Source organism: Anoplolepis gracilipes, chromosome 4 (assembly GCF_047496725.1).
Source record: "Anoplolepis gracilipes chromosome 4, ASM4749672v1, whole genome shotgun sequence".
Lineage (NCBI taxonomy): Eukaryota > Metazoa > Arthropoda > Insecta > Hymenoptera > Formicidae > Anoplolepis > Anoplolepis gracilipes.
This window is the reverse complement of record NC_132973.1, coordinates 5,838,997-5,861,864: the sequence shown is the minus strand read 5'-3', so window position 1 is coordinate 5,861,864 and position 22,868 is coordinate 5,838,997. Positions and strand designations below refer to the sequence as shown.

Genomic DNA, 22,868 nt, shown 5'->3' with positions numbered 1-22,868 from the left:
CTGTATCCCCCCACGGGAACGGCATTCCTGATCTCCTTCGATCTCGTTTCGCGCTACTTAACGTAGCAAGTTAGTTGCCTCCGCTGGCGGATTTCAGAGATCTTCCGGTTTTCAGGGAAATTGTCGCCGTAACGGACAAGCGGATAAACAGGCTCGCGCCTTTACTCGTAACTCTCTGACTAATGCCGTAACGTCTCCGGAATATGCATAGTACAGTCTTCGAGGATACACCCAGGCTTTCACGCTCGGGATTACGTCGCCGCGTCATGAATATTCCGCGGGCAGCTTCCGGGAATCGCGAATACGCTCGCTATTTCCTTTTTCTCTGTCTGACGGGCTAAAAACATTTACAACGCGACAGGTTGCAAGTAACTAAGAACTAATAACATGTATAAGAACATTATCACGATAATTCTGTGTGCGTAGCAAAATATTGTACATTGATTCCTTCCAATTTAAATAGATCTTGCAAAATACATTAATTTTTTTAATTTCAATCTTGCGAAAAAATCCTGTACGTTATCGCAAAATAAACTGATATATATATAAAATTTTCATAATAAATGATTCTATTTAAAAAATAATTAAATCTCTTATTTAAACTAATATATATGTAGCTAAAGACGTTTAAGGAAGTTCTCGCGCAAATATATTCCGCGCTTAACCAAGACAAGATTACAATCTTTTATCCACTCACCGTAAAACGCTTTCTCGTTTTCGTCGCCACTGCGTTTTTATAATTAAAAGCACGAATGTATAAGACGAACTACGCATATGATTCGCAGCGTATGCGAATGCAGCGGCATAAATCCGGCTGTGCTTTCTGTAACGGAGAAAAACTGTATGCTCAGCGAGAAAAAGCGTTTCGCTCTAAGCTGCGGATCCTAGGTTACATGTACTATGTGCGAGTTGCAGCATGTGCTCAACTCGGCGAAACATAAAATATTCATGCGCCACGAGCGAGACATTATTTCAGAGTTTCGACTTAATTATTTGCGGACGGCGGCGGATGGGGGCGGACGCTTTGCTATCTGGCAGCTTTGAAACAGCTGATAGGCGACGCATATATCGTCATAATGAGACCACGAACCGCTAATTACCACTCTAGATAATCATATATCGAATATATGCATATGAAAAGGTTGGACAGTGCCATAGCCAATGAATCTATTCGTTGAATATCCGTTAACAATCGCATTATATGTAAATATATGGCTATCAACGTGATTGCGAATGAATAATGCGGAACCTGTCGCATTATATGAACATTCATTGAGAGCTTAATTGAGAATTTAATTAGGAAAATCAGTATATTATAAGTAAAAAAAGTTATTAAAATTTTAGTGGAATTTGAATTTTGCACCGGGAGAATTTCACTAATATAAAACGCGTTACGCAACTTTAACATTGCTCATTTTCCGATGCTAATCACAATGTTAAATAACCCGGTCTTTAAATCAAAATGTTGAACACTGAATATACGTATGCATGCAAAATATAGTGTTACCTGTGCGAGACGAGTGTATGCGTAACCTATGCAGTATAATGGGATACTTAAATATTTAACTAACACAAATGCCGACCCAATTACGTTCCCACCTACTTAATTATGCCATTAATCTGACGCTTTTATAAAATATTTCCTTTTTACAAAAAGTTCGCGAGTGACACATGGAGGTGCCTGTAATTCTATGACAGATACTGTTTATGTGTAGTTTATTGTTGGTCGCCGACAATATACGAAGCTAAGAGCATTGTAGATGCAACGAAAGTTAATCTGCATTGCATCTACGATTCTCGTCAACACATGGATGCTTGAATGCAAATGTAAAGTCCACTTTCGCCAGCAAACTTTACTATTACACGTTGTTTACCGACGATCATCACAAGCAAATGCAGAATAACAACTAATTATGTTAAGACTTTATATAATCAGATTGTCTGTTAATAAAATGTCTACATACATACATTTGTACAAACATCTTACACATCTTAATTCAAGATTTACACACGTTTTAATAAATATATAAATAAATAAATAAATAAATATATATATATATATATATATATATATATATATATATATATACATATCATTATTGTATATTATATTTATTTTAAATCTTTATGGAGTGATTAATTATTCAAAATGTGTATAATTCATGATAAATAAATATTAAATTCAAATATATTTCGTGTAATAATATGATAATATAAAAATATTATTGTTATATATTTTATGAAGATGTTTGTCAGACAATATTATAATGATAATTAAAAACTGTTGTAAAACTGAAAATCAATACGTATCGATGAAGCGCATATTAATGAAGACCATTTTCCCCCTGATTGGTAGTTCGAACTCAAAATACATTTGCAAATTATTATTAAACGAGGTATTCCAAATTCCCAGATATTGTATTACGGCAATACAGGGGAAATTATATACGTAGATTTTTATAGGCGTATGCATAATCTCTCTGCGAATTTACACAACACATGAAGATATTGACGCCGGTTTATTTTGGATACGTTGAAATTTACAAGTAAAATTTTTAATTGACATTAATAATATAATTACATAGACTTTGTGGAAGTCAAATGTCGCAAATATTATTCGCGTAGCTAATATCTTCATTTAATTTGCAATGGCTTATAAAGAAAAATATGTAAAACATAATAATGGTATAGTCGAGAAATGAACATACATTTTTCGTACATTTAATTTGTATAATTTAATATTATTTGTTTTTAATTTCAACAATAATACGAAAACTGAAAATCAGATTCGCTTGACTCCGAACGGATGCAAGGATATATAATTAGCGGACGTTAATTTTGTATAGAGTTATATCCTTTGTTCGCGCATATGTGTACTATGTGCATTGTTCACATAATTACCTCATGCATATACAATACAGTATAGTCATGAACGTGCGGGTATAGCACGCCACGTGTCTGCTCATTATTGCAATGTTAACTCGATAGCAAATGCCAGGCGCATCTTCTCAAATGCACGCATCTCAGATAGATCAAAAGACCACGATACTGTGTCTTGGGTCAACCTAGCCCGCAAATCTGACTTTAGAACTGAAACCGCACCAGTGCGGCAGGAGATTAAATACATCTCTGCAATAGGAATCTTCTACATATCCAGTAATCTCTTTCGATTAATGATATTGGTTAGAGTTAGGATAGTCTTTCAAATTTCAGCCACAAAATTATGAATTAATTGTATGCAATTTCGTTTCCTTTAATACATTTTTTATATGCAATATCATGTTAAGAGAGAGAGAGAGAGAAAGAGAGAAATACAAATTGAGAAATAATTAAAAATTCAAATATAAAACTTTTTTTTTTTAAGAAGGAAAATGTCATATTCTATGTCCAATTCTAAATGGTGAAACTGCTGGGAGATCGTGTTTCTCTACTGACATTGCTACGAAAAATAGGTTGCAACTTGTCACTTCTGGCCCGAGGGCGTTATCTGTATACATTAAGAATATTACTTGCTTTAATATTTTTTATTCTGGAATTTTATTTTCTGAACTCGCGTCAAAAGATAAACATTTTTTAATTTTGAAGTAGTTTCGAGAGTAGCAAAATCGCAAATGTATCTGTGGCGTGAGATATTTTTTCTTTAAAAATTATAAACATAAGAACATGCAAGTTTTTCTCTATAGAAAAAAAAAAGTATAAATATGCGCAATGAAAATATACAATGTTGAGAATACTCGCGGCAAAATCTTATTAAGAATGTTAAACAAACTTTTTTTATCTCAATAAAAGGAAAATTTATTTAGATATCACAAGAGAGACGAATTAATCGTAACCTAACCCCCGATGCCACATCTCTATTACTTTAATACTCTATTCGTGATTCGATCAACAGTTTTAAATAAACAGCTTGTTTTGAACGTTACACAATCTTTTTTATCTGCGCATTGAAAATATTACGGATAAACGATTAAACCACTGAGTCCATGTTCGTTTTTGCTATCTTCGTATATCATCAGCGATAACGCTTTTGTGATATCGCTGTCGCTTTGCGAGAAAATTATTAATTGTGACGTCTCGCGTCAATACGTGACAACGGCAGGAGCGACATCATAAAAAGCTGTTGTCGCAACGGATTACGGTAGCATTGCAGGGTTTTTTTTGGAAAATTGGATTCAGCACGTGCTGCAATCCAATACATTCGCGCATTAATATAATTTCGAACGAGGCAAACAACCCCAAGTGGATTTACAATTACAGTACATCCTGAAAAAAAACCTCTTTCCCTCTTTTGCATTCTCGCTCTTTATGACACTTGTTTGACGGACGTATTTAAGCTATTATAATTTAGTGCTAGTGTTGTTGGCTGTTGTAAAACACGATTCGAAAGTGGAATCGACGTGGATTGCTTTTCCTCACTCGCGGTCGGCTAAAGTTGAATTATTGCTACGCTACGAAATGTAATAAAAACCGGTAAATCTAACAAATGCTAGCTATGAAACATTACGTATTAGCCGAGAAATGAGGGCAAACCAATTCGCTACTTTAATTAATATTCATCATAATTGTTCCGTCACGATTGAATCAAAATATATAACTCGAGCGAAAAATTCTATTGATATTTTTTCATGTATATTTCAGTAAATTTGCATTCTATTATATACGTTCAAACAAAACATAAACTGATAATGAGATTTTTATGGAACAACCTTCCTAGTCCACATTTCAACTGAACGTACCTAATATCTTTCGATAACTTGATTTGAATTCTTTATGCTCCTTATGTTCCAATTAGCATACATATTAAAGCACATTTTTTTAAATACCTTTTTTATAGTCGACAGATTAGCACTAATTTATATATTTCAATTATATTTTAATATTCGATAGATGTTTTGAACTTCTATGATTTTATTTTTATGATTAATAACGTAAAAGTAATGAAATTATAAGAAAGAGGAAGAGAAGTTTATCTCTAATTTAGCTTATTAAAATATAATTAATATATAACTAATTTAGCGATTAAGATGTAGAGTGAGTCTTACTAATTATTATTTAAACAAATTAATTTTCTTATTCACTTTTCTCATAGTGCAAAAAACGAATCATACAGACAATATTACAGAAAAAAGCCACTTTTCTTCCCTCTTTCGAGAGCGTCGCGCAATTATTTAACTTTCCGATTAAAAATCTGAAAGCTACTTTTATAAAACCACCAACAAGCGGATACTTGATAAGAGACATCGAGACATCGAGAAAGAGTTCTCGCTCGCAGACATTACGCTGTAAATCGCGATTGATTTTATGGACATGAATACTGAGCGGATTAACGTCAAGCGCAATCATATTTGCTCCTCGAGCGTGTCCACGTGATGACCTAGATTGATCTTAATCTGGTCATACCCGTCCGATCGAGAGAGGGAAGAGGGAGCTTACGTCGAAATTGTTCCTGTTGGCAACCGACCGGACCAGCCCCGGCAAACCCTGCTTCAATGGGTCTTCTCGCAGGTTGCGGAGTATCCGCTTAAGTGCCACTAAGTATGTACGACATAAGATATGAGGAACGGGGCCGGTGTGTGTATTCATCGACCATGCACACCTGAATGCCCGACATACCTATCGAGGCGCGCATAGGGAGGCGTGTTTATGCAGCTATACTGGGCGCTGTTTATCGACAGTGGCTGTATATGAGACTGGATGCAAATGACCCCCGTATATCATGTTGAGAGTACACATTCGTAGACAAAGGACCAGGCGGTACTTACCTATACTACGCACGAACTCGGTCAACGTAGGTGGTCAAGACATTGGCTGCTCCCGTTTTCGTCAAGGGCTTCTTGTGTTCCGAAGATCGTTGCTACGAAATTTCAAAGAGATTCGGGAGATGAGAAGAGATGACTATAGGATGAAAACTAGGATCGAAGTATGTTCGATGCAGTTGTAGTAAGACGAATGCAGTAAGTAATACGTCCATTGTTACTGAAAAACAATGTCAACGAAATATAAGTAAATAAATAAAAAAAAAGTACACATTGCAACATGTGAAATAAATAGAATGAATAAAATTCGCGTTTTTAATTTTTGCACAATAAAGAGATTTTTCATGATATAACGACGTCAATCCGCGTTACACACAGCGGATTAAACCTGTAAAATGAATTCGACCAAAAATCTGATCGTTCAATTAAAAATGCGATGGAAGTTGAGGAATGCGGAAGGTTATACCAAAAAATGATCTAATTTCTCGCGTGTAGGTTTTTAAGTAATGGAAAAAGAATTGATGCGGCGCAGTCAGTCGGGTAGAGTCGGCTCGCGGAATGAGAATCTCTGTAAGTATATATATATATATATCTTCCACAAATAATCGTTATTTCTTCTCTTTTAATTGCCTTAGGAATTCTGGTACAATTGGATCCAACATAAATGATAAGTCGGTACTGTTCATTTATATATATATGTATATACATTAACGGTATGTTCGTTAGTTTAACATCGTTCGAGTAGTGTTGCTAAGAGCGTACGCTGATCGCTCGTGTGCTAACAAGTAATTGATCTCGTACAATCGGGTTAAACTTACTCGCTACCAGTCCTTCACGTTCATCCGCGACTCGGACGTGAGTCAATTAATCGCTGCCCACGTCCGAGTCTGTATCGCTTTTATATTTTTTCGGAATATACAGAAGCAGGATTAGCGGCACCCGCGTGTACGCGAAAGCCATTTACAAATACTAACGAGGACAGATCTCGTTTGGCGTATAAAAAAAGCACGAGGGATGGTGTAGCAGGATAGAAGGAGCGTGGAAAAAGAGGGAGGCAGGGTGTGTATGTGTGTGAGGTGGTAGTGGTGATTTTGCAGAGCTCGTTCTTGTGATTGACGACGATCGTTTCGTCGGGAACTCTTCTCCAGGAACATACAACCACGTCGCGCCTTCTCATCTCGTTCGTCAAAACGGAGACCTCTTGATCGTCTCCCTAGAGGTGCGCAAAATTTCATCGCAATCTGTCAGATCCAGTAAAAGTCAAAGATTACCTCAATACATTTTATTGTATTTTAGTGAAAAAAAAATATTAGTAAAATTATACTTTAGAAGAATTAATTTTTAAAGTAAGTTCTCGTACTCTTTTCTTAGATTGGGAGAAAGTATATAAGATATGAATAAAAAAATTGTTGGATTAAAAAAGATGAAAAAATGACAGACTTTGTATTCTTCTTACGCACTTCTATTTCACACAAGCAAACCATAAAACAAACATGCTCGAAAACGATCCTTTTTATATACAAGATTATGTGTTGTATCTTTGTTAATCACTTTCTTCAAAAATCACTTTTTAATCTTTGATGACCGATTCGCACAAATTCACGAAAATTAAGTGATTTTTTTTTTATCTCGGTCTTTGATCAAGTTTGTTCAATGCGATAATTATAACAATTAAACAATTAATATTAATTATTTTAACAATTGATATTACGACGTAGACTTTCGACGTTTTTTTCTAATATTTTCATTAATTTATCATCTTCTGGCGCAAAAATTCACTTGTACAAAGGCGCGTCCAAAATTTCTTTTGACAAACCATGATTACCGCGAGACTACTATTCATGATGATAGTTGATCGATGACAAAAGTTTCGTGTAACGGCTGCGTTTTAGCTGATGAAGCACTCGATTGATCTAAGAATGTAAATTTAGTAAGAATTGCATCGTGGTTCTTAGTCGAATAGAGTTACAGCGATTGTTTATCGTTACATTTAAAAAGGTATGTACAGTACGGCTATTCGTGGGTCGATCGTGCTGCTGATAATGCATATCCGACGCGTATCAAGCTTCTAAAACGACACTCGGCACGAAGATTGTTTTTATTCGATGGAAAAATAGAGTAAACAGAGACTGTGTCCAGAAATGTTTTTCTATTTTTATTGTTACATTATCTACAAAAGTTTCATATTGTCAGTGACATTTATAAATTTAGTAGTGATGTAACATATCAAAACAAATAAAGAGAGAGAGAGAGAGAGAGATAGAAAGATATAGATAGCAAAGATAATTTAAATTTCAAGATATAGTATTGTAGAAGTAACAGAAATAATAAGAATTCTCCGTTATAATGTTATTTTATTTTTGTATCATAAAAATTGACTCAAATTTTCTAGATAACTGTCTTGATAGTATTATATATTTCATTTTTCGTCTAAAGGATACTTAAATTTAAGTTTATAAATAACAAGACTCACTTGTCACAAGTTAATAAAAATTTGATAAAGTTACAATTTTACTTCAACAACGTATGTAATTTTATCTGTTTTTCTATAATACAATTATAACTCAAAGTTTTAAAATTAATCAACCAATAAAAATCAAGATATATTTTCAACAAGAGACTTAATCTTCAATATTGTTCACCGCAAGCAAAAAAAAATAAAGCCAGCAGTTGTATCTATTTTTACTTAGATATCTGATATTTTTTCAGCAAATGCAATATGTGGGAAATGTATCGGTATATTTACACTATACGTTTAATTTATAATTTATAATTTTCTATTCGTTCACCGAAAAATATAAAAAAAAATTCAGACACATAATCAATGAATTATTTTTTCTTCCTCTATCGATAGCTTTTTCGCACACTTTAAATATTTATCGAGCGATGCTATGTGAATCTCTTAAAAACAGTGAAATAGTATGCAGTAATATTATTATCCGGAATAATGTCGCCCTACATAACGTGTCATGCAATTCGCAAACACGCCTCGGATTTCCTATACGCTACGACCGACCCACTGCGATTGGAGATCTATGGAGACGTATACACGGATAGACCAGTACGATACGACTTTTGTTAATCACTTAAAGTTTAACATTATCTTAATGAGCGCGAATTCGAGCGTCTACGCGCGTTGTCTCTTTGCTGGAAATTCGGAAATCCTATTCTCGCTTTCGTAGTTATCGCCACCCCTTTACGTCAATCTGTCCGCTTAGCACTACGATCGACGTGCAAACTCCACGCCCGTGACGCGAGATCTTGATGTGATTAAAAACGTATGCCGGATGCGCACCCGAACATGCGGTAATTTCAACGAAATCGATTTGCGGCGATGGAAAATCTCAACGGTAATAGAACGGTTCAAGATATCCAGAGACTTCAAATACAGACTTCAAATACAGATTTCAGATACATTTAATCAAAGCCGCGATAGAGAGATTTAAGAGCTTTTTATTGCGTCGATGTCAATGAGATCCTGTCGAGGGATTAGCGAGCGCATCGAATTAATCGCGACATCACATCGTCGAGCGTCTGTTTTCCGAGGGAAACTTTCCGTCACTTTCCCAAGCGATATATTTCCCAGATCGACGGGCTATTCGGATGCCGCAACTGAACGTTAGATGGAACTTTATTCGAAGAACATTCCAGGCGCGTCAGCTGATTGCGTTAACTGCAACCACACGCCCGACCGGTCGACGTGATACAATCTCGATCATCTTGGCTGGAATGCAATTAATTTGATATACATAAACATATATATATATATATATATATATATATATATATGTGTATGTATATATGTATGTACGTGTAAAATGTGATAAATTAAACTGTAATGATCTATTTTTGTTTAATCTAGGAATAAAAAATCATATTATATATAAATGTGGTAAACGATAAAAACTGTGTAAGGATAAAATGAAAAAAGAGTAAAACTGAACGGCTTTGATTTAATTAAGAGAGAAAATAGTCACGTATAAAACTAATATCTATAATTAAACGCGCACGGGTTGGAAGCGCGTTAGCTTAGCATAATCGAGACCGCAGCTATATCAGCTATATATCAGTTCACCCTGTATCGACCAGGCTGATATTTCCTTCTCGCGAACGACGGTATGTCGAGAGAGAGAGAAAGAGAGACAGACAGAGAGAGAGAGAGAGAGAGAGAGAGAGAGAGAGAGAGAGAGGGAGAGAGAGAGAGAGAAAGAGAGAGGGAGGGAGGGAGGGAGGGAGAAAGAGAGAGAGAGAGAGCTTAGTTATATAACTTATCGGGTCTATCGTACGCGTACACGGATACGCGGACGGTCCCGTGACCACAGCGTGGATCGACGACCCCCGGGCTCGTAAATTTCGCGTTCTGAGATGCAAATGGAACGCCGAGCGAAACTGCGGGCGTCCACCCTAGCCAAACTACGAATTTCGCGCGGTCCGTACCGCATAATTCAGAGATACTTGAGTGGCTTTTTCGTCTCTCGCGAAAGGCGAAAACCGATTATTGTCGTAGCCAATTCCGTTTGCTAGTCCGTAATAGACCGCGGGAGCAATCGAGGGAAATATTTATTCGACCGAACTGGAGCATGCAAGATGAACGAAGGGTGCCAAATCTGAAGGTAACGTTGCGATCTATGTAAGTACGCAAGAAAGATAAATGTATTTAACTCAATAGATTTATAGTGTGAATTTTTTTTAATCTGCATAATTTACTTTTAAATAATAACTAAAATAAAAAATATAAGATTGTACTTTTAAATAATTAATATTCCAGTAGCAAAGATAGTGTTGTAGACATAAGATTGTAACGTACACAGAAGATGCTCAAACGATGGTAAAGAAATTGCATCCGAGAATCGTTGACGTAAAGTTTCAGCATGTCAGAGTGCACATCCGGCGTCTTATGAGACATTCGTATGACGCAGCGTGTATATACAGTGTATCCCGGAAGTTTTCGCGAACACGAGTAAGTCCGACGAACCTGAAAATATTTGTTCTCCTTGAGGAAGAAGCGATACTGCATCCGGTGACCAGAAATTGAGTGGAATTCCCCGCGGTGGTTTTGCCAAGCGTATCTGGGTCGCCGGTCGGTCCGACCGGGCGGACGAAAACACGTTGATTCTTACCTCTGGTGAATCTGCGACAGTCAGCTGCGCTCGTGTCGACAGACCTTCATATTTCAATAATCTATACGCGGAGGGAAAGAAATGCTAATCCAGTCGTCGCGAACGCCGACGTAAAAGAGAGATCATTTGCTCTCGTCGAAACGCATTATTCGGTTCGTTGGTCCTTTGAACACTCGCTACCCTACAAGTTCGTTCGTCGCCGCATCTTCACGAATTCGCATCTTCGTCGTTGAGTTTACACGAGTTGTCGTTTTCAATAATCGCTTCGCAGTCGACAGATAGTCCGACGAGTACGATCGTTGCAGCACGTACCTGCATCGCGTAAGTATACGAATACGCGCGATTGAACGGGACACGGAGATTGATTAAGGAAATCACCAACAGAGGATCGCTTCAACTCGTGCAGCACTCAGAAGCGAGAGCAAAGTCGACGAACTATTTACGCACGGTTTACTGTTCGCGCATCATCTTCCTTCTCCTTCGTCTCCCTTCGCGCACTTTAGTATCCCGTCCATGACAAGATACGGAAAGAAGACCGAGCTGATTTATGTATGGAGTCCAGCAGGTGGTTAGCGCGCCAACGGTACGTCTCTCCCCTTCCGGTCACACTAACCTCTCGCACCATCCTCTCGTTCCATAGTCGTTCCCTCAATCTCGCCTGGGTGAAACTATCGGCCGTACTCTCTTACTGCAGCGCCTCGTGATCGACCAGTCACCTCGCGAAGGAGCCGGCGTGCAGGAGCAACAGGAGTAACGCGAGCGTCCTCGTGGCCGCGCCGCTGTTGCTAGAGTTCCCGTGCTGCATGGCCGCCGGATGCTCCCCTGAAACCCAAGAAAGCCGCATGCACATAAATTATTTTGCAGACGGAGACTAGGCGGTAGGGGATGCGGCGAATGGAAAATTTATACAATCCCTTGCCCGCTTCCTTTTCTCTGTTCCTTGAGAAACTTGCATGCATGAGAAGAATGTATATAGCATGATTCAGAATATTTTCGATCTCCTCGCGTTTTAATTCTAAATTTTTTTATACAAATTTGAAGTTGAAATATAGATAGATGTATGTATGTTTTTTCCGTCATTAAATATTTCGATCATTAAAACGTGAACAAAAGAAATGCGATAAAATATATCAACTTTATATTAAACGAACAATGAATTGATTTAACTGCATTTACGTAACCGTATTATTATCGAGGGCACTACATTAGAATAGATTTTCACATGCATATGATAATCAAATCCATACTAACGTTTATTAGAATAATCACGAATAATTAACCGCGATTATACGAAATTAACAACACATTAGCTTGTATATTAATTATTTTCTATTACAAATACATAAATATTTGAACAAAACCATATATATGGAATTTTGTATATATTTATATATATATATATATATATGTATTTGTTTTACGAATTATTCTACAATTAATAATAAACAAAAGATGTATGGCTAATTGTTAAAATTTAAACATTTGCAATTATTGTCTATCAAATTATATCAATCTCAGAGTAAGTTCACCGTTCGCGAAATAGGTCAGCAGACGTAATTAAATTTTAAAAATCGGCATCGTGAGATAAGTGAAATAATAATGATAGTGACATAAAAAATTGGAGATTCTACTCAGATATTCGTGTGCGTTTTCGCGCGCAAACGTATATAAAGCCAAATGTTCGCCCGGGGCGAAGTCGAAATCTCCGTCGCGCCGCGTATCGATTTCGGATAAATCAAATATTCAAGCGGACATTTACGTTAGATATTGCAATAGCGTTACTGTTTGTCCTCGGATGGCGCGCAAGAAACAGCGAGGTTCCTGAGAAACTGCGATTTAGTCTAAATGTTGACGCCAGCGGCGCTTCCGCGTCGCGTCTCGCAAGAGTTTGCAGTAACATTGCAAGTTGCATTGATACGAGCGCATTCGGCGTAATGGCATAAGCGTGAGTCGCGCGTATCCGACACGTTAGAACTACCTTCCGTGAACCGAACTCATCGAGAGATGAGAAGGTGGAGGACCTATAACAGCGGATCCATGGAGAACCTAACGCGAGAACCCTCAGGTGCTGTACCAGTAATCACTTATCGGTGGCTCGAAGTTGCCGTCGAACTACGAGAGTTCTTCTCGTAGTTCTTAGGTAGAGAGAACGTAACGTAAGTGTCTTATTCGGCCACAATACTGAAGTTATTATTAATGCAACGTGTTGCGCCGGTATCGCGAAAGCTCATTACCTATCGCGGTGTGTACGTTCTGAAACACGCGAGATACTTAAGTGCATTATATTTATGCAATTTCTTAATAAAATCTCATTGCAAATGCACAGAGAGTTTCTCCTCACTACAAGTTTCAGTATGAAATTAGTTATTAGTTGTTAACCGTGATGAGTTTTTTCATTAACATTCACACTAATCAAGTTAAAGCTATTTAATAAGAATTATATTTCATATTGATTGATGTGAGAGAGAAAGTTGCAAGAAAACTTTTCTAATAATATTTTTAGTATTTTAAATTTTCTAATATTTTTCAAACCACTTTTTAAAGCGTACATGCTATAAAAATACTATAAAATCACTGATAAATCTTGAGACATCGCGAAGCGTACATTTTTTTTTTTTTTTTTTTTGACAAAAAACTTTTCAGAAAATTTTACCTGTAGCTATCTATGCAACCGCTTATTCCACGCTGATCGAGTTCGAGAGGGCATACTAAAACCTGAGACCGGAAATTGATGCAAGACGTCGCGCTAGAAGATCAACGAAAAAGGATCAAGCGCGCGCTCACTTGAGCGAAAAGGTCGAATTTCTTTTGACCTTTACAGTACACCTACCTACCGCAGTTCCTCCCCCTTTTCTGCGCGTATCCATTCGACGGGATGGATTTCTGCGCTGGAACGTATTTTTTTCCCCCTCCAACCCCGACGTTCGTCTGGAGCGCGAGCTAATTTACGACTCGCAATTCGACGAACGACTGCGCGGCCGCAAAAAGCGCTCATTTTTCAGCGAAAACGAGCATCAGCGTCTCGAGGAAAAAAAGAAAGAGAGAGAAAGGGAAGGTAAAGGGGGCGATGGAAAGGGGAAAAAGAAGCGAGTGAGCGACTCGCGAAGCGGCGACCCGCGGAAGTAAATCGACAGTAGGGAGGATAAAACTGCTCGGGGCTTTTCGATGGAAAGCGGCATCCACGATACGTTCTACGCTCTTACAAGACGCTGATGTAACGCAGCGCTGGCGCTGAGTGCTTACATAAGTTCAAACACAGAATGCACGGCGCGTTGCGCGTGGAGTTTTATTTAGGATTTTAATTTATTATACAACAGAGTGTATACATAGAGTCACATCGTCCATTTATCTTCCTCTTACTACTCTACAAATAAATGTTCTCTTCTCTCTAACTTTGCTGAGGTTTTTCCTTTAAAAGCATCACGATAAATATCGTTAAATGTAATGAAAATATAATTTCGTGCAATAACTCGGGACAAAAAAAACTATAACTAATGTCACTAAAACTGTAAATGAAAATTATTATACATTGTATTTTTCAGAATAATTATATTGGTATAATAGTTTTCTTTAATTTTTTTTATTATTGATTGCAATGAAAATAAAATTAAATAAATGCAGTAGCTTAAAATTGTAAATAAATAATTTTGTAAAATAAGTAAAGTTGTAAAATAAATAATTTTTGCAGCATATTATTGATAAAATAATTTTAGAAAATAATTGTAACAAAAAATCTAGAAATCTGCTTTTCACTGGTATCATTGAAATTAAAAAATTAATGATTACTAACATCTTTCGTTGAGAAATATTATATATATTTCTTATATATTATATATATATGGTATTATGTATATTTATATTATCATAATATTACGATTAGTTGACTGTATCTAATTCTAAAGCTGACAAACCGTCTTGTGTCAGACTAAAAGTCTGAAGCAAAAAATTATATATTTTTAAGCAAAAATATTTTATTATATTAGAAAGAATTCAGTGAAGCGAGACTTTTTGTATTGCAAAAATGCGGCCTATTACTTTTATTATTTATTAGATAGTATACTAATAAAGTGGAACGTGCAAAGTATCGTTTAGTTATTATTGCAATTCATTTATTTGCTGATATTTAATTTTAATATCTGCATTTCATAAAAAAAATTAAGCAAAAGATAAATTATTAATTCAAACGTACCAGATATTTTTTGCAATCCCTACGCAATTTTGCACCGCGGGTATGTTAATAGCGCGTTTTAATATTAACAAGCATAATCGTCGCCGCGCGCGTATTCACGGACGCGAGACGGATAAACAAATAAACCACAGCGGAGATCAACAGAGATAAATACGTTTTAAAATTGCACAAAATTCGAACGATACATCATATGTACACGGAACAGCAAAATGATGAATTTCCAACAGCAGTCTCGATAATGTTTTCGCTTGTGAGCTATAAAAAATACGAGCTATCTCGAATAACAAGAGATGAATATCAAGAGAGATCACTGTTGAAATTGTTATGTACATTATGGTCCCCTAAGTATCTCGAGGGAGCCGATCGCTGTTCGAAATTCTTTTATTGTTTATTCAGACGCAGTAATTATTCCGGTACTTTTACGTACGCTACTATCGCGCGTCGTTACGTAATATTACTCTACTTACGTGATATTGGCCGAGCTATTGAATCAATGTTAGAATAACAAGGGATAACGCGGCTGACACTGATAGATTAACTCGCGGTCGACGATAATCGTATCAGGAAGAGAAAACTTAATCTCGATATCGACGCGATCTGCATGCTTGCAAATTCCCGGCTCGCGAAATAGCCTCGAAAGTTTTTACATTTTTCTCTACCTCTCTCACCATCACACCAATCGTGAGATTCAGATTTAATTATGCATCACGCATCTACAAATTTGATTTTGCAATTTTTGACTTTGACGTTCACGCAGCCGGATTCGTAATTGGACCGTAAATCAAACGCGTGTAATAGAAATATCATGTATGCTTTTCGGTCACTTGGGCACCGTTTGGTTTTTTTTTTTTTTTTTTTAGAGCAAATGCATTTTATGCAAATAATATAATAAACGCTGCACGGAATCGCCGGAAATCCTATTACTTTCGTTATGAAATAAGGTGTGCCTTGCCGCAACACGCAGATGCAATTATCGTTCGACTTCAGCCAGCATGTTGAGTTAAATGTCTGGTGTGTAATATAGATAGTTAAACGTAGTTGAAGCTTAACCCTTTTATCAAATAAACTCTTGTTTATAAATTGAAACAGATTATCAAAGATTAAACATCCATTATCTACAAAGTAATTTTTAAGATTTATACAATCAAGAGTGCTTTTAATCAATTTAAATCTTTGCAAAATTTACAACGCAATCATAGATATAATAATAAGATACTTTATATAAATTGATATCAAATACATAGATACATTGCAACGCGAACAATCGATTATACGGTTGTAACAATTGATGAAAAAAATAATTTTCGATATCTAAAATAGAGTTTTGAGTAAAGATTCGATCAAATTCGATTAATCGCGAGATTGGCAATTTACCGGCACTATTTGCGGCTGTATTAGCGACCCTATGTGTACCCGGATATTCAAAGGCTAGACACAGAGATGTACGGTACCAATTAGCAAATCAGTTGTCGCCAATGTTTACTCGTGACTGATGAAGACAGTGATATCTGAGCTGACGGTAGCGTATATGAGTGTGACGTAATGGGAAAATCAAGCAACCGAAAATTTTCGGTGAAATCGCCCATACGAAATTCTACATTTTCAAGTCAGCCATTTTAGCTGCGCGCAAGCAAAATGGCGTGATTTCATTACACGATACTTACATTGTCTCTCATACGTGAAATATATAATCATCGGTTAAATGGATTTAGTTATGCGAGGACGGGCTAAACGAAATTTGTCAGAAATTGTAGAAAAGTTACTGCGTAAAACTCGATAAAATTTCGATTAAAAGATATAATATGACAACATTCCAACCGCGGAATAATGTATTATACATTTTTGAATAACATTAATTATGCTTTTTGAAATTACCTTGACACGGCTAAAACACGGTTGGCTTTATTCGTTGTCGGACACGTAATCACTGCACAATATGTAAAAATTTCACGTCAATGTGCAATTTACATTAAATTTTTTTACATTAATGAAAATTGTGTTTGCGTCGCATACAGCCGCGTGAATTAATTTCTGAAAAATTATTATTCAGCATTCCGAGTAATAAAAAAGTGTAATCAAAGCGCGCGTGCTCGTGTTATCACAGACTCGGAATATCGTCGGTCAGATGAATACGAGCGTTTCTCGTATACAGCATAACGCTGAGAATTTTTCTTAATCGCAGCACGCCGCTTAATAAACCGCGAGTTATTCTCCACTCTTTTTCTTTCTCTCTTCGTTTGCTTTTTATAATGCTTCCGCGACTTTCGAAGTACCGTTGTACGGTCGCTTAAATCACGGTTGAACTTCCGGGCGCGCACCTTGGGGGGGCAGGGGGGAGAGGGGCACGTTCTTTTCTCTCGTCCTTGAAAGTAAAATATACCTACTTACTTATACCTGTGCGGGAACTCCAGCCGCCCTTGTAGGCTACCCTTATGAAAATAATCTCGATCATAAAACTTGTCGAAGTAGGTTCCCCGCTACATCGCGAGTACGGGTTGCGCCGCGGTAATCCCATTAAGGCGGCCTGATTTGCAGCAGCGCGAGTGTCGGCAACGAGAAAAGGACAACGAGAAGAGGAAAGGAGGAGGGAGGGAGAGAGAGAGAGAGAGAGAGAGAGAGAGAGAGAGTGGCACGCTCTCTTATATAACGTAGCACTGTAGAGGCAGCTGCCGAGAATTATTGCCCGTTTTTTACGCGACATTAGCGGGCGAACATCCGGCCCGACGACGAATAGGCGGCGCGTTAATACAATGTAACCACCGCGAGGACACACTGCGTCGCGAACGAGCTCGTAACGCGCCCGCGTTGACCTTCTCCGGGCTATTCATCTCGAAAGGGGCAAGCGTCGAGAGGGTCCAGGAAGGAGGAAAATCCGACCGCCGTTAACTTCATTCCCGCGGTAATCCTGAAATGCGCGTATGTTCGTTCACTGTGCGCAAGAGCGGAATTACGTGATGCTCAATGATGAAACTCGAGCTTGGAAAAAAAGAGTCCCTTCTCTCTTTATGCTCGATCATTGAATTAAAATATTAAAATATCGAACTAGACTGAGAAATTTAAAATATCAGCGCGAAGAATATAATCTCTTTTAAAATATGCGATTGAAATGAAATATATATCGCTTGTGCTCGACTTGAAATCTTGCAATTCTTGCTCGTGATATTTTAACGTAGTTGATTGCGAGAGGGTAAAATTTATATTCAAATGTCATGATAACGAAACATTTTCTACCTGAATAAGAAAAACTCAATTAGAAAACCGTCATAAGACATGACGTTTCCGTTGATTGTAAAAAAAAAAAAAAAAGAAAAAAAAACGATATCTTTTACATCTAGATATGACGAGGAAAATCATCAAGATTCGTTACGTTACGTCAGAAACAAATGTAGGAAAGTTACGGATCAGTGATTCCTTCGGAGAAATGATTAGTGCAATTTGTTTAGGCAAAGCAATAAAGCCCGTACGTACGCGAATACAAAATCCAGCGTTGAATCCTGTTGAAAAGTGGGAGAACGAGAAACCGCCCAGATTCCTCAATAGTTATTATCGTTACGATCGCGGTGCTGGCAGTTCGTTACTGCAGTTAACGCAAAGAATTCTCGGAACTGCGCGTGCAATTGGTTTCCACCGCGAATCGATCTCGCGGCACGTAAAATACCGTGTTCCTCGACCCGGGCAATTCGCCGGAGAGCTCATGCGTGAGTTGCAGGTAGAAATGTAAGAAACGAAACGTAATTTTCGCTTGATATATGGTATATAACGTGTCACACATCTTGTTTAAATGAAGATATCTCGTAAATCCATATTCGCTTTATCCGTCTAAAAGAACATGCTCCAAATACTCTGATATATTCGTAACGTAGTATATATATGCGAGAATCAAAATAAGAAATGTTCAATATCACACATACATTACGTTGCGCAAAATGATTGTAAAGCAGGGTGTCACAGATGTCACGTTCTCCGAACCACAGAAACCACCGAGGAATAATGGTAGAGCAACGTTAAAATCGTCGTGTAGAAAATAATAATAGTTATTGGAATTCGCGTGTACTTAAATTAAAAGGAGGGATTTAATAAATTATGCTTGATAAAGCATAAATAAAAAGAGCTAGGTATTATTAAATAATAAAATATTTCTCATCAATCTGTCCTTATTTTTCACTGTTATTTTATCTTCAAATGTGCCGATGACATCGTAGAGAAAGATTTTGAGAGAGAATTCGCCTCTCGTGCAAATCGTGACAAATGTGGCTGCATCTGGCGGAATTCTTTTTGTTCGCCGCGATGTAATGGAACGAAGATCTAATTTCGCGCATTGCGCCACGAGTGGACGTAGATAGATCCGATTGGGCGACTTAGCGCAAGCCACAAATGGTCAGAGCGATCAATCTCCATCGAACGTATTTCGACCAGATTGTCGGATATTTCGCGGTAACATTAAAGTTTGATTACTCAACTATGAATAGTGTGACTGACATTTGAATGCCAGTGTATCGAGAAGGATGCTGGAGAAGCATCAGGACGTTGGTCCTGAGCCAATAAAAAGCCTCGTGTTATCTTTTTCTACTGTCTTCCTTTCTTTCGTACCAATAATTTTTTTTTTTTCGTTGATCTTCCGTTCCACTTCTCACGACGATATTGCGTTATGCACAAAAGCGAGCCGTCTGTAGCTCGAGTTCGGGTATGGATTTCAGAACATCTATCGACGTATCGCATTCACAGTTATCGAATGACACAATGCACATACGCGTAATTTGAGCTATTGCGGTATAGCCAAAACAGCAAACGCGTTTCATTGGTATCGCTGGACGCCGGGCATTTGCTTGATTGACGAACAGTCAAACGTCTCGTTATATTACAAATCGAATAGCAACAGTGATCATGTATACTTATGATACATCTATCTGTCTTGTATAGAACTTTTTAATGATAAGTGCTAATCTATTATTTCAAAATTATTCTTTTCGTTAAAGAAGAGTTTCTTTTTCAATTTCTCTTAATTTTCACAAATTAAAAACTCTCATATATATATATATATATATATATATATATATAAACATTATGCTATTCACAAAATTACGTAAAATGCGTATTGCCGTTTGCGTGTGCTTCATGTTTTGATTTTATTGAATATTAGTACACAATTCTCGTTGCTCCATGCGCCAAGTGTATCGAATAGCCATTTAAAGTACGATACAAGAGAAGCTCTCGGAGCGCAGTTCGGTCGAGCATAACGATTCAACGATCATAGACTTGGATCATCGTTTGAAGGCAAAGAACGGAAGGACAAAGGAGGGAAGGAAGTTATGTCGATGGAAAGGCTCGCGAAGGGATGGTCTGAAGAAAAAGCTCTTCACGCCGGAAAATTCGCGGTGGCGACAATGGCAGGCGAACGGATTAAAACTTCCTCATCGGCGTCGCGGGATAATTGGTTTAGTTATCGGAGCTTTCTCTTCCACCCCATCTACCCCCCCCCCTCCTCCCTTTCCATCAGTCTCACGACACTGTATCGCGAACTCGCCAGCCTGAATACCTCTCTCGTCTGAATATCGACGTCGCTTTCCATGCCTCCGCGCACTTTCCGCTTCGCCTTCCATTCTATCTGCTCCTTTAATCTCGCGTATTCGCTTCGCTTTGTTCTATTTCGCTTCGCGTACCTCACAGCTCGAAATCATACGTCCAATCTTCTTTCTTTGCGAACGCGATGTTTTCCTTGGCCTGCGCGAGCAGCCTATAACGCCATGTGTTTTACAACGGAAAACCATTCGCAAAACTCGCAAACGTGAAATTACTGGATGTGCAACATTTTAATTAACGAACGTTTGCAAGCATTTTCCGACGTATATTCTCTTAAATAAATAAAAATGTAGTTCTATCTAGAAGATATGTAGAAATATCAGATGATTGAGAATACAGAGAAAGTAATATAAATTTAATAACGATAGAACAAGCAAATAAGAGTCACACGTCAAGGATTTGTAGAGTAAATAAATCTTCAAATATTAATAGAAAATACCATTTAATGAGTTCATTTTCGGACCACCCTCAGCAAAGATATAAAGTAAATGTGCGTAATCATCTCTTATGTTACATACTTTTTTAGAATCAGGGAAGATGATTATGAACATTTACTTTATGTCTTTGCTGAGGATGGTCCGAAAATAGACCGTTCATCCATTAAATGGTTTTTGTACCAATATTTGAATACTTATTTGCCTTTCAAATCCTTGCGCATGGATCTTATTTGCTTATTCTCTATCGTGTATTTTGTTTTTATATAGAGTCTTACTATGTATATATATTTTAATATAAATTTGCATACCAACTTTCCAGTAACATCGCCGATTTCTTTTTTTATGTAAAAACTTTGAGAATAAAAATTCTTAAAAAAAAATAAAGATTTATTATTAGATATAAAGATATTAATATAATGACAAGAACTTTTACATTTTAATTTTAATCGTGTAAAAGTGATAGCAACGGCTTTGAAAAGAATCTTATTTCGAGGTTGATCCCTTTAAATCACGAGAACAAACCGACAACAATCGAGAAATAAGTACGGTTCGTTAAAGCGATGAAATTTTCTCTGGATGGCGATAGAAATGACCAGATAATAGCATCAAAGGGTAGTTCGTACGTCAAATATGCGGGAGAAAATGCCTCACCCTTCCCATCGCTGTTAACTGACAAAGTATTGACGTACTCGAAACATTTATTACAGATATAGCGATGTCAAGTTGCAATATCGTAATTCGGCGGAGGTTACCGGCCATCGTTTTCCCGTCTGTCCGTTGCGTGCGCAATGGCCCGTTTTCATTTGCCTTTATCCCTTTTAATATCGTTGCTTCCATGTCCAACAGTTGGCGTTAAGCAGATCAGCATTGCTGTCGCGGGAGTTAATGACGAAATGCAATGGGCGCGGCAAGATAACCATTTGTTTCGACGTTCATCGCATTTCCCCTTTAATTCCACTGATGCTATCAATAAATTAGAGTTTATTACTTTACTAGATCGTTATTCTATTAAATGCGTCAAATTAATATTAATAAATTGTTTTAAATCGTTTTAATATATATATATATATATATATATATATATGTATATTAGTATTTTGCGATATAAATTGACGTAAATAAATCACTCGATTTATCAATTTGTCAGTATTGTAGTTAAATGAGCTTCGAAATTAATTTACCCGAGTAATCTTGATAGAAAAATATACAAGTATATGTGTGTATCTGTTTGCATATATAAAATATAACATATTATGCAATAATGTATTATGTAATCAATATTGTGTAAAAGACGACGCTCTCGAATCGGATAGGGACAGAGGGCGGGAGGTTGAACGAGGAGATGAAACTTCTCTTTCGTGTCGTGATCGGCGCTGACAAGGCATTTCTTGACGATAAAATATGGTAGTCGATTTCGCATTATCGCACCGTGTCGTGGCTTTAATTATGCGAACGTCGTATCTGCCGGTGTTGGTGCACGGTCATTTATTGCTTTCAACGCGTCGTAGGCGTTCCTTCAGGTTCACCGGCAACATGCACTTGATAAGCCCCTACCGTGGTTTACCTTCGTACTGCCTTCGTCGACGTAAGGTAAATGTAAGGTAAATATCAGTATATCTCTCTGAAACAATGCTTGACTCTTGTTCAATTCCTCTTTTCATATATCTCCCTCTTGCAAAATATCTCGCAAGAGCTCTCTCTGCTCGTTTAATTTTTTTCAAAAAATTTCTTTCTTCAGAATTTTTTAATTAATTGTACAAAAATTTTTGTATTTTTTTCTAACGAA

General features: G+C 37.1%; 1 protein-coding gene across 4 annotated transcripts in view; it reads right to left on the bottom strand.

The window, feature by feature from the left end:
* Positions 1 to 6,358: 6,358 nt before the first annotated feature.
* The window catches only part of LOC140665022 (opioid-binding protein/cell adhesion molecule homolog), a 189,015-nt gene continuing 172,505 nt past the window's right edge, over positions 6,359 to 22,868 (bottom strand). For all 4 annotated transcript variants that reach the window (XM_072890691.1, XM_072890689.1, XM_072890692.1 and 1 more), the window contains exon 7: positions 6,359 to 11,698. In XM_072890691.1, coding sequence (XP_072746792.1) covers positions 11,589 to 11,698 — 110 coding nt within the window. In that variant the 3' untranslated portion in view covers positions 6,359 to 11,588. The remainder of the gene's footprint in view (positions 11,699 to 22,868) is intronic.